Here is a 12,295-nt window from a genome sequence, read left to right on the forward strand (position 1 = left end):
CTTAAAAAAAAAATAAATTAAAAAAAAGCCCCTGAGTTACTAGTTGGTATACAGGAGATACATAGAAAACATTTACACTTATATTTCCCCCATCTCCCCACCAATCCATGTTTTCAGTCTCCTCATGGTGACTCCCAAAATATTCCTGAAATATGAATTACCCTATTTCCCAATTATCTCCATATCCAGTTAAAGCTGATTACAGCACAGTCCAGAGTAGAATTCAATCTGAGGGCAGCTGCTGTATTAGCTCTGTTTTTATAGGCCTAGAAGATACTTCTATTTATAGGGACATCTTATATTAGAACCAAATAAGAAAGCCCTTGTTCTAGTCATGTGGAGCCATAAAACAAACTTCTGTCAAAAACAGAGAAGCTCGACATCCTAGCTGCCAAAGTAGGACCAGAGAGAATAAAGAAGTGAACTCTTTCAGGGATTCTTGTGATTGTGATTAAAACAATAACAAGATAACAGAACAAAAACCACCTGCTATGTGATTTTTTTCATACAGCAGCAAAATGACTAGGTACGGTGATAGGTCCTTAAGACAATATTATGAATGATATTCGTCACTCTGAGTTAACTGCTCACTGCAGGATGAGGGAACTGATTTCTACGTACTAACAACCGAACCATCAAATCACCCTCTTTTGCACTGAGGCTGTCCACAAAGAATGGAGGAAGACAATCCCATTTCATTCAACAGTTTAGCAAAGAAAAATCAATGGTTGAGCGAATGTCCACCCTGGGGGGGTGGGGGGGGGTTCTTGCCTCCTTAGAGTAACTATTAAAAGAAAGCTCTTGGAGAAGGAGACTCAGCTGATGAAGTCACACAGGCAGCTGGAGTTGCCTGCACTGACTCCAGTCCCCATCTTCTCTGAAATATCAGCCACATATAGCAAAACAAGTGCAGGCATACCTCAGAAATATTGCAGGTCTGGTTCCAGACCACTGCAAAAAGTGACTCAAATGAATTTTCTGGTTTCCCAGTGCATATTAAAGTTATGTTTACTGTAGTCTAAGTGTGCAACAGCATTATGTCTAATAAACAATGTACATACCTGAAGTACTGTATTGCTAAAAAAATGCTAACCATCATCCAAGCTCTCAGTAAGTTGTAATCACTGATCACATATTACCATAATAGATACTAATGAAAAAGTGTGAAATATTGTGAGAATTACCAAAATGTGACACAGTGAGCAAATACTGTTGGAAAAATGGTGCTGACAAACTTGCTCTATGCAGGATTGCCACAAATCTTCCATTTGTATAAAAAAAAGGGGGGGCAATATCTGCAAAATTCAGTAAAGCAAAGCACAATAAAACAATGTACGCCTGTGAGGGAATTTGATCTGGGATACCAAGCAATATATCCTGGGCTCTACAAATTATTGATTAGAACGATCCTAGGCAAACACCACGTCTGAGCTTTAGATTCTTCCCCTGCAAAATGAGATGAAGCAACTGACCTACTTCCTCCTCAGGTTTCTGAAGTCAAGAAACATATTTGTAATTACACAAAAAATTAATGGAACTATAAGCTCTTAGTTCTTGTCCTATAAGCCAAAAGCCAATCTACTAGTTAACAGTTGTCCATATCTACTCTGAACTAGACTACAAAAACATTAACATGACATCTTATGTTTGATTAACTTAAGGCAAACAGAACTCAAAGCTGTTAAGAATTTTCTCCTAAATTTGAGAGCGCTTGAAGAATCCTCCTTACCACTTGGCTACTGCACCAAAAATCAAACAAACTGACTTAGAAAAATCCTTTTGTAAAGATCAGAGTTGAATGACAAGTACAAATTTCACTTGGAAAAATATCCCTAACATATACAAAATGCTGAAAACGACACACCAGCTTAACGGAGGTTTGGTACAGTGCTACTCAAAGGGCTGGTCCTGGTGAGATAAGGAGCTTATGCCAGATCATAACTGAAGCACCATTTCTTTCATTGGGAAGTCTTGCTACTCAACCCAATTCCCCCAAATCATCATTTGAACTAACAGTGTGACTAATGATGTAGTTTATTTTACATTCTGGCACAAGCAACATATTTATCTCATCCCATACTAGTAACCAACAGTTAATTCATGAATTAGCAGCTGGTTGCAGGCCACACCTGAGGGGAATACTGGTATACTATTTAGAAACAAATGTTTTAAGAATGTGTTAAAGTTCTTCTAATACCAAGAAAGGAAGAGAGAATTTCTCTGGATATTTCTATTAGAAAAAAAAGCTCTTTTTACTGTTATAAAGACTAAATAAACCTGCTCTATATTCAGGAAAGTCCAAAGAAAAAGACAGTGTCTCAATAATCAGTGATAACCTTTGGTTTGGATTCCATTACTTCTTGAGGACTAATATAATATCCACCTCAGAGGCCTTGCTTCAATTCAATTCTCTACTGCCCATCTACCTACAACACCCATCTGGTCACGTCACTTTTCCTGCTCTCAACCCTCTGAAGTCCCAACCTACAAATCAGCCTAGTAAGCAACATCCTTCACCCTCAACTTCAGTTTTGTATCTTAGCCCCACCAGTACAATCCCAACCTCCTTCAGAGACTTCTCTTAGTCTTAAACCTTCCCCCACAGCCACATTAAGTCCTAAGCCACCTTCACAAATGCTCTTTCCCTCCATTTCTCTCCCCACTCTTGCACCTCCCACTTTCAGAGACTTTGACTCCTTCTCTCTCCCCCTCCCCACTGGCTCTTCCATAGCAATTTATCCTTTTATCTAACCCTCGGTACATCTGCCTTGTGTTACTGGTATATGTATGAGTAGTATGTTTCTGGTTGGGGTGTAGTTTTTTTTTGGGGGGGTGTACCACAGATTTTAATGACACCTATTAATTCCTGATGCTCCTGGGTTCATAAGATATCTAGAGTCACCAGAATTTAAGACCCTTGAGAGCAGGGAATACATAGTCAATGCTGAGAACAATGCCTAGATTTTGGCAAATATTTAATAAATATTTGCTGACTGATTTGCTTTAATATACTCCAGACCAAAAAAAAAAAAAACAAAAAAGAAAAAACCAAAGGGACTGAATAGACACAACAAGACTAGAATAAATCAAAGTCCATTATTATACTATTCTTTCTACTTTTGTATGGGTTTAAAAATTTCCATAATAAGGGGGCACCTGGGTGGCTCAGTCGTTAAACATCTGCCTTCGGCTCAGGTCATGATCCTAGCGTCCTGGGATCCAGCCCTGCGTCGGGCTCCCTGCTCTGCGGGAAGCCTGCTTCTCCCTCTCCCACTCCCCCTGCTTGTGTTCCCTCCCTCGCTGTGTCTCTGTCAAATAAATAAATAAAATCTTTAAAAAAAAAATTTCCGTAATAGGGACACCTGGGTGGCTCATTTGGTTAAGCGTCTGCCTTTGACTCAGGTCATGATCCTAGGGTCCTGGGATCGAGTCCCGCATCAGGGTCTCTGCTCAGCGGGGAGCCCGCTTCTCCTTCTGCCTGCCATTCCCCCTGCTTATGCTCTCTTCTCTCTCTGATAAATAAATAAAATCTTAAAAAAAAATTTCCATAATAAAAAGTTGGGAAACAATTATCTGTGTATAAGTCCCACTAGACTGTGGGCTCTTCTATGGCAGGGACGGTCTTATCTCTCTATAGCCTTTACAGATCTTTGCAGAGTTAACAAAAGTTGATTGAATTGCTGAGTTAAGCTCTACTTCGTCCTTCTCCTCTTGTTCATTCTATTTTGTTTATTCTGCCAGAAGGTTGTCCCACCCCCAAAACAAGCCCTGGGAGGAATTTGAATCCAGAATGGTGAGGATAGGAACCAAAGCATTCCCTTATGTCTGTCCTCTTCTGGTATGAACCCCACAAAGCCTAAAGGCTTTAGTGAGGATGTCCACTGGACCTAGCAGACTAAATTCAAGAGTTGGGATCTCACCACTTTTAGCCACAACAGCTAAATTGCCATATGCATCATGAATCTTCCCGTCCTCAAAATATAAAGATGATAACATGCTTATATCCTGAGAATGGTAAACTTGCTCATTCATGATAGCGGAGAGTTGGTAAATTCCAAATACGAACTTCTGAATTGCACCCACCCCCCAAAATGAGGACTGACTTACATGGTCTAAGCCTCTCAACATAGTTGTTAAACTACTCTCACTCTCCCATAGCAAACATCACTGCCATGCTACTGCCTACTAAGTATGGGAAGCTTCTACGCCTCTGGCCAACAAATATTTTAATCTACCTAAGCATCTGAGTTCAGTATTACCATTTGGCTATTAGTTCATCAAAATCTTGAACCTACACACACAAAACTGAAGTCATAAAGAGCACACAGAGCTAAAGCACATGATGAGAGGCACAATACAAAGAAATGAAGAATCAGGTGTCAATTCCACAGGTCTCTTAGTAGGTGGCCACAGCCAAATTAAAAAAAAAAAAAAAACACCTGTCTAGCTAGCCTTCATTAAATGTCTAAAGATAAATGCCTAAATAAGCATGTAAAATTGCATAAATGCAATAGTAATCCCTTCCTATATAGCTCATAGTTAAGAAACAATCAGAATGTCACAATTTCTACCCTCAGTTCATACTGATATGCGTGTATATTCATCCACACATTTTCCCCAAATTGTTATTTCAACTGAACCGAAGAAATTTTGAAAAGTTCTGTTTGTCCTCAACTTACAGCTTGTCCATTGGCTTCATAAAGTGGGCATTTTTGCTTGATCTTGGCCAGTTCCATATTTACTTGTTTGCTGACCACAGCCATGGGATTCCCTCCTAAAAAAAATTCAAATTATTAAATTCAACATATCTATGAAAAGAGAACACATCAAAGCAAAAGTATTTTTACTTGAAATTTAAAATACTCAAAGTTTTGGGTATGTGAATTATAGATTAAAAAAAAATGCCCAGTAAAATAGTATGTAATATATGAAATATGTAAGATAAGCATAAAGAAGCAAAAAATTACCTATAACCCCATGTTAACTTTTTAAAAAATTTTTAAAAAGATTTTATTTATTTACTTGACAGAGACACAGCAAGAGAGGGAACACAAGCAGGGGGAGTGGGAGAGGCAGAAGCAGGCTTCCCGCAGAGCAGGGAGCCCGAGGCGGGGCTCGATCCCAGGATCCTGGGATCGTGACCTGAGCCGAAGGCAGACGCTTAAGGACTGAGCCACCCAGGCGCCCCAACTTTTTTTTTTTTTTTAAAGATTTTATTTATTTTGACAGAGAGAGAGAGACACAGCAAAAGAGGGAACACAAGCGGGGGGGGGGATGGGAAAGGGAGAAGCAGGTTTCCCACGGAGCAGGGAGCCCGATGTGGGGCTCGATCCCAGGACCCTGGGATCATGACCTGAGCCAAAGGTAGATGCTTAACGACTAAGCCGCTCAGGCGCCCCCCATGTTAACTATTTATTACAGATTCTGGGGGCGCCAGGGTGGCTCAGTCGGTTGGGCATCTGCCTTCAGCTCGGGTCATGATCCCAGGGGTCCTGGGATTGAGCCCCATGTCGGCCTCCCTGCTCAGTGGGGAGCCCGCTTCTCCCTACCCACCCTCCCCAGCTCATGCTTTCTCTTGCTATCTTTCTCTCAAATAAATAAAATCTTAAAAAAAAAAAACATTTTATTATAGCTCCTTTTAGATTTTATGTGCATAAAATTATGGAGACACACACACACACACACACACACAAAGGATAACAATGCATGTACTGTTTTGTAATCTTTTTTCAAATTAGCAATAAACTGTGGCCATTATGTCATGTTACTATAAGGCTACATAATTTTTAGTGGCTGTATAGTTGTCTTTGTGTAACAATATAATCCTCGGAACCATGGGTTCTAATGTTTTGCTATGCCACATTTAAAAAGCTCCAGGAGCACCTGGGTGGCTCAGTCGGTTAAGCCTCAGACTCTTGGTTTCGGCTCAGGTCGTGATCTCCAGGTTGAACGATCAAGCCCCGAGATGGGCTCTGTGCTCAACTCAGAGTCCGCTTGAGATTCTCTTGCTCCCCCTGCCCCTCCCCATTTGGGCATGTGCAGGCACCCCTGCGTGCACTCTCTCGAATAGATAAATAAAATCTTTAAACAAAAAATAAATAAAATTTAGAAAAATTAAAAGCTCCAAACAACATGGTCCACTTATCTATTTTCTTAGGATAATTTCCTAGAACTGAGTCTGCTAGGTCAAAACATATGTACAATTTAAATTTTGCACATATCGATGTATCTTTTCAGGAAGACTATTTGTCAATTCACCTCTAACGCTAAGAACAGTATCTTACACCAAAATATTTTAAAACCACATTTATGGCTTTAAAACATAAGGTTAGTCATGAATCTCAGATCTAGTATAACAGCACAAAACTAAGGACTACTTACCAAGACCTGTCACTACCATAGCTCCAAGATCAGCTACATAGTTTCCTTTGCGAAATGTAGCAACTCGTCCACCCACTCGATCCTGTTTTTCAAAAATTAAATGGCTAAAATCATCAATTCTATTTTAACCATAAAAACCTGGCATGGTACCACCCCAGGCCTCTGTCTCTTATAATTTAAAAAGAAAGGTACAGTTTAGAGTGTACATGGCATGCAGTGTGGGCACAAAGAGCGAGTGAAGTTTAAGTATCTAAGGGAGTGGTAGGAAATGAATGACAGAGAATTAAGTGATAGGAGATAAACAATTTGACAGCCAGACATATTTAGCCATAGGTACTATTATCTCTCTACCCAGCTGTCTCTAATACCATTTACTGTACAGGCTGAGCAAGGGCCACTCACACAGAAAGTGTTCAATCTGTTCACAAATTGCAACACTAAATGCCATCTTTCCATCACCATGTTCTGACTTTCGCCCCCCCATTCCCAAAGTCAGCTGTGAATGACAGATGACTTCTCAAATGGTCCCCTAGTGCAGCCCCATACCCAGGGGCACAGTGTCTACTGAGCATAAACTTTTGACAGTATCTCTCATTCCTCAACAGGTCCAGTCCAAGTTTCTCTCTGCTAACTTGGGATTTTCAAGTAATGGGGAAAAATTACTGAGCTGTAGCGACACTTCAATCATGGATATTATGAGAATACTCTAACCTCCAAATAAATGAAAGCAAAATAAAACAAAAAACCTGTCTGTTAGATTAAGACTCTGCATGGGTAGGGATCATAATGGTCCCATTATTCATTACTATATTGCCAATACACAGGACAAGAGGGCACGCAAATGTTTCCTAAATTATCTATAAAATATTTTAAGCAAGACTATATTAAAAATTATTTTGATTTCTCCATACTTTATTTGAAAAGAATATTTTTAAAAATTAACAATTTACAAAAAAGCAACTTAGATGTACTGCACAAAACATTTTGAAAGCTTCTATAAAATTTTAGATCGTTTAGGTTATCTGAGAAGTGTTTTTTTGTTTTTCAAATGGTGTAAGTCCAGGGAGGCCTATAAGCCACTGGAAGATAACTAAATGTCAAAAATCACTCATGAAAATAATTTGAATAGTAGCATCTTAACATGATGTTCTTTCTCCACTCTGTGCCATCATCCCTTTCCTCCTTCAATTTCCATTTCTTTCTAGGACTGATGATAAGGGAACCAACATATCTTGGCTGCATTAGGCACTAAGAGATGGCTGCTGCCTGAGATGCACTCCTTTTCTTTTACTATCAAACAGGGAATACAATCCACTCTGTTCCACCACTAAAAATACCTGCCACCTACAAAGGGCACGTCCATGAAGGCCCAAAATTTGAGAATTAACTACAAGAAACAATAACCTGAAAATATCCATCAAAGGGCTACATGGATCATTTACAAACTCTAAATACTCACTGAGCACCTTTCAAAGCTTCACTGTCAAAAATGCTTTATCCAGTGTAAGTAACAATTATCTAAAATACTTTGAGTAGTATACAAATCAGTTTGGTTTAGTTCAAGCTGTGGGACTCATTAATTTGCAACAGATAATTTCTTACTGCGTTGATAAATACCTATTTTCATTAGGTCAGGCTTCTAAACACAATATAAAATTCTTACCCTGGCTTCCAGAAGTGTGACATCCATTCCGAAACTTTGTAATTGACGAGCCGCTGCCAAGCCTGAGACCCCAGAGCCTATAATAATTACCTTTCCTGTCTTTTTAGCTAAAAGTAAAAAACGAATAAAAATTACAATATTTTGTTGTAGGTTTAAGAGTTTATTTTACCATTTTCTACATCAAGAAAACCTCTAGGTTCTCAACGTCATGATGTCTTACAAAGTAAACACTTCACTTATTTTCAAAATAGAGAAACTATCTGAATACAAATTAGCAAATATCTGAAACTTGTAAACTTTAATTCAATGTTAAAAATTTATAAATGAAATCCTTTATCTTTAAAGATTTACTTTCTCATTATACCATGATCATGTGCTTTGGTATCTGTGACTGTTAACTTATTATGAATAGTCTGCTTCATTTATCTCACAATTATACTAGGACAATTTGATAGCCAAATTATTCTTAAAGCTGTTTTCCTTAAGCTCTGCTTCTGCTGTCTTTACTTTCCCTTTTTGAAGGATTATTAAAGCATCAAAAACAAATTAATTAAAATAAATAAAAGTGTTAAGTCTCAAAATATCCCTAAACCCTGGACTCCTGGCAGTATAAAGAACTGGTTAATGAAAGAAAACCTCAAATCTCTGCTTTCATAATGGACTTCTCTCGTTTTTAACAAATTTTGTTTTCTGATTTTTCTTATATTGGAAATTCAGTATCTTTCACCAAAGTACACTTATCAAACCAGAAATTACAGGCAATGCATATTTATGAAGAGATTTTACTTTAAATCTGACATATAATGAGATAAGCTTGGGAATACTGGACTCCAAATTTAGACTCAGAAATCAAAATAAAATGCTAAAAGCCTCCTGGAAATAAAAGAGAGTCCTAGAACTGTAACTTAAAACTATGAAGTCCATCTGCCAAGTCCTTACTTGGTAGGGGTTTTATCCTCTTATAGATGCCGAAGTTGATCAGACCGTGACGCTCTAAATAACTGTGAACTCGGTGGACAAGCACAGTATCACCTACAGAATAAATGAATTTTAAAACATGTTCATATTTTTAGCATTTTAAACAGAAAGCTCTTTAACTCTTTTGTTTTTCCATCATGAAGTTATTCTATACATATTTTCCATAAGCTTCAAATCATGTGATTCCTTTAGAAAAATGATTCCTAGAACTATTAGTCTGTGATGTAGTCCAAAATGCCTATCACATAATTTGGAATTTTTAAGAATGACATTCCATTATAGATGAAAAAAAAGGATAAAACCAACCCTTTTAAAAGTAGTATTATAATCAGTTACTTTGGCAAAAACTTTTCAAGACTTTGTGGGTGGTAAATGGAAAATGAGAAAGCCAGCCAGCCAGCCAATCAAATGTCAACAAAGTACTCCAGGGATTAAAGCTGGAACATAGTCCTGGTGAAATTACTAGCAATCACTTAACTCACAACTTAAAAACCAAGAAAATCATTACAAAGACACATAATAGTTTCCTATAAGGCTTATTTTTGCATAGCACAAGGTAAAGTAAGATGGTAATATGAATTGAAAAAATGCATTATCAATGAACCATGAGCCAAAACTAGTCCCACTGAAAACACTACTTACTGTTGTAAGGAGCTTCTAATTGTTGGAGGGTAGCCTCAAAGGTCAGCTGAATCTTTGGATTATCCAACCACAACTGCAACTGTATTTAAATGACAGAAATTTTATTACACAAGTAGACACAGACCACTTGACCACTTTAAAATATCTTTTCAACTTTAAGGCCTCTAAAACACAGGCTTTCCTTTCACTGAAACAGAGGGTTATATTCCTGACAAACCGAGGAAACACAAAACCATGTCAAATGAGTAAATTACTGAAGAAGCTGGAAGATATTTCAGCCTAAAACAAAAAACCAAAAAACCTAGTAACTTGCCAGTATCATACAGCTGGTAGGGACCAACTAGGATTTAAACTGGGTTACATGACTCCAGAGATACTGAGTAAATAAAAATCCACAAAATCCAAAGATCAATCAGATATGTAAAGGTGGAGGGGAGGGAAGAGGCACCAAGGATATCTCCAGTTTTGAGCCTGCGCAACTAAACGAGTCGGTACGCTCTTCACTAAATGAGCGCCACTGAAAGAAGAGGTGAGTTTGGTTTCAAGACAACCCAGAGATACAAGATTGGCATCTAGATACGAGCTAGGATTCTGAGGAGAGTTAAGGTCTGGAGCTATTTGCTTATGAGTGATAACTGAAGCCAATGTGCAGAAGAGGCCTCTTCAGGAGAATATACAGCAGGGGGAGGAAAAGACCATAAGGAGCCTTAAGAACTCTAACCAGTTCACATAATGGCCTGTTTTTATTTTTTTTTTAAAGATTTTATTTATTTATTTATTTGAGAGAGAGAGAAACAGCATGAGAGGGGAAAGGGTCAGAGGGAGAAGCAGGCTCCCCGCTGAGCCGGGAGCCCGATGTGGGGCTCGATCCCAGGACTCCGGGATCCTGACCTGAGCCGAAAGCAGTCGCTTAACCAACTGAGCCACCCAGGCGCCCTAATGGCCTGTTTTTAAAGATAAGCCTACAGGGGTGCCTGGGTGGCTCAGTTGGTTAAGCGTCTGCCTTCGGCTCAGGTCATGATCTCAAGGCCCTGGGATTGAGCTCCACATTGGGCTCCCTGCTCAGCAGGGAGGCTGCTTCTCCCTCTCCCTCTGCCTGCCACTCCCTCTGCTTGTGCTCACTCATGCTCTGTCAAATAAATAAATAAAATCTTTAAAAAAATAAATAAAGATAAGTCTACAAAGCTGTCAGAGAAGATAACAACCAGGGAGGGAGGCAGGAGAAGAACCAGAATACTGTGTTAATCTAAGGGAGTTTAAGAGAAGGGAAGAGAAGTTTAAGAGTTTAAGAGGAAAGGAGTAGTCAATTATTTTAAAAACTGCTGAAAAAGCACTAAGATAAGGAATGAAAAATATTACAGTACAATCAATAGGCTCTAACACAAATGCTCTTCAAATTGAATAGGCAAGACCAACTAAATGCCACCATGTTTAAATCTTAGCTAAAAATTAACTGCTCCATAGACAAGTTTCAACAAAGAAACATATGGCTATATGTAAATAAATCCAATTACAAAGAGATATGACCAAATTCATAAGCACCCTCTACTTTTCTCGGTGACCACTGTCAAGGCAAAATGGACTTCCTCAAGTACACACCAGGCCCAAGTTCCTCACCCCTCAACATAAGCCTTCTTCCTCTGTCCATCCTATGAAGAAGAAGAAAAAAAAAAAAAAAAAACTCGAGTCGTAGTTTTTAGCTCAATAATCCTAAAGTTGTTGTGGTTTCAAAATCTGTAAGCAAAAGAAATGATACAATTCTTATAAGAGAATGACTTATGTTCAGTTTTATAGCCAGAGGCCCACAACTCTAACTTGGGCCAGTCCTTCCTTCCCCAAATCTGGATTTTGGTCACAGAATATAAATCAGAGAAAACAGAGGTCACTGTAAATCCACCACTCAAATTCAAGAGTGAAAACTTCTCTCAGATGACACAAAAAAATGACCTTATCTAAAAAATACACTTCTAATTAATTAACTAATCAATTTTAAGTAAGCTCTACATCCAACGTGGGGCTTGAACTCACAATCCTGAGATCAAGAGTCGCATGCTCTACTGACCGAGCCAGCCAGGTACCACCTAAAAAATCCATTCAGATCAAATGTTGATATGTTATACACAGAAGCCGATTCTAAGACAAATAAGCGTCAGAAATATACATTAAGAATTTCCCATTCACTTTTTTAAAAAATCACCCTGTTTTTTCTTCACTCAAAAATCCCTTAATTCTGGGGGCGCCTGGGTGGCTCAGTCGTTAAGCGTCTGCCTTCGGCTCAGGTCATGATCCCAGGGTCCTGGGATCGAGCCCCACATCGGGCTCCCTGATCAGTGGGAAGCCTGCTTCTCCCTCTCCTTCTCCCGCTGCTTCTGTTCCCTCTCTCTCTGTCCAATAAGTAAATAAAATCTTAAAAAAAAAAAATCCCTTAATTCTGTACTATGAAAACCCAGTATAACCCACCACTCACTCTAGCTAACAATCTAAATTCAGCAGGGGTTTTGCAAACTAAGAGCCAAAATAAAAAAGTTAGTGGTAGCTAAAAAGCAGACATGCTAAATGACATCTCTGAGCTATACTCAAAGTAGCTAAAATCAGGTGCAGCTGGGTGGCTCAGTCGTTAAGTGTCTGCCT

General features: G+C 38.8%; 1 protein-coding gene across 2 annotated transcripts in view; it reads right to left on the bottom strand.

Moving 5' to 3' along the window:
* The window catches only part of KDM1A (lysine demethylase 1A), a 59,707-nt gene that overhangs the window by 18,745 nt on the left and 28,667 nt on the right, over window positions 1-12,295 (bottom strand). For both annotated transcript variants that reach the window (XM_028090819.2, XM_028090818.2), the window contains 5 exons: window positions 9,665-9,743; window positions 8,984-9,076; window positions 8,045-8,151; window positions 6,382-6,463; window positions 4,680-4,774 (listed from right to left, as the gene is read on the bottom strand). In XM_028090819.2, the coding sequence (XP_027946620.1) occupies window positions 4,680-4,774; window positions 6,382-6,463; window positions 8,045-8,151; window positions 8,984-9,076; window positions 9,665-9,743 (456 nt within the window). The remainder of the gene's footprint in view (window positions 1-4,679; window positions 4,775-6,381; window positions 6,464-8,044; window positions 8,152-8,983; window positions 9,077-9,664; window positions 9,744-12,295) is intronic.

Source organism: Eumetopias jubatus, unplaced genomic scaffold (assembly GCF_037043125.1).
Source record: "Eumetopias jubatus isolate StellerSeaLion01/CBP00866 unplaced genomic scaffold, mEumJub1_p1.0 scaffold_4, whole genome shotgun sequence".
Classification (NCBI taxonomy): Eukaryota; Metazoa; Chordata; class Mammalia; order Carnivora; family Otariidae; genus Eumetopias; species Eumetopias jubatus.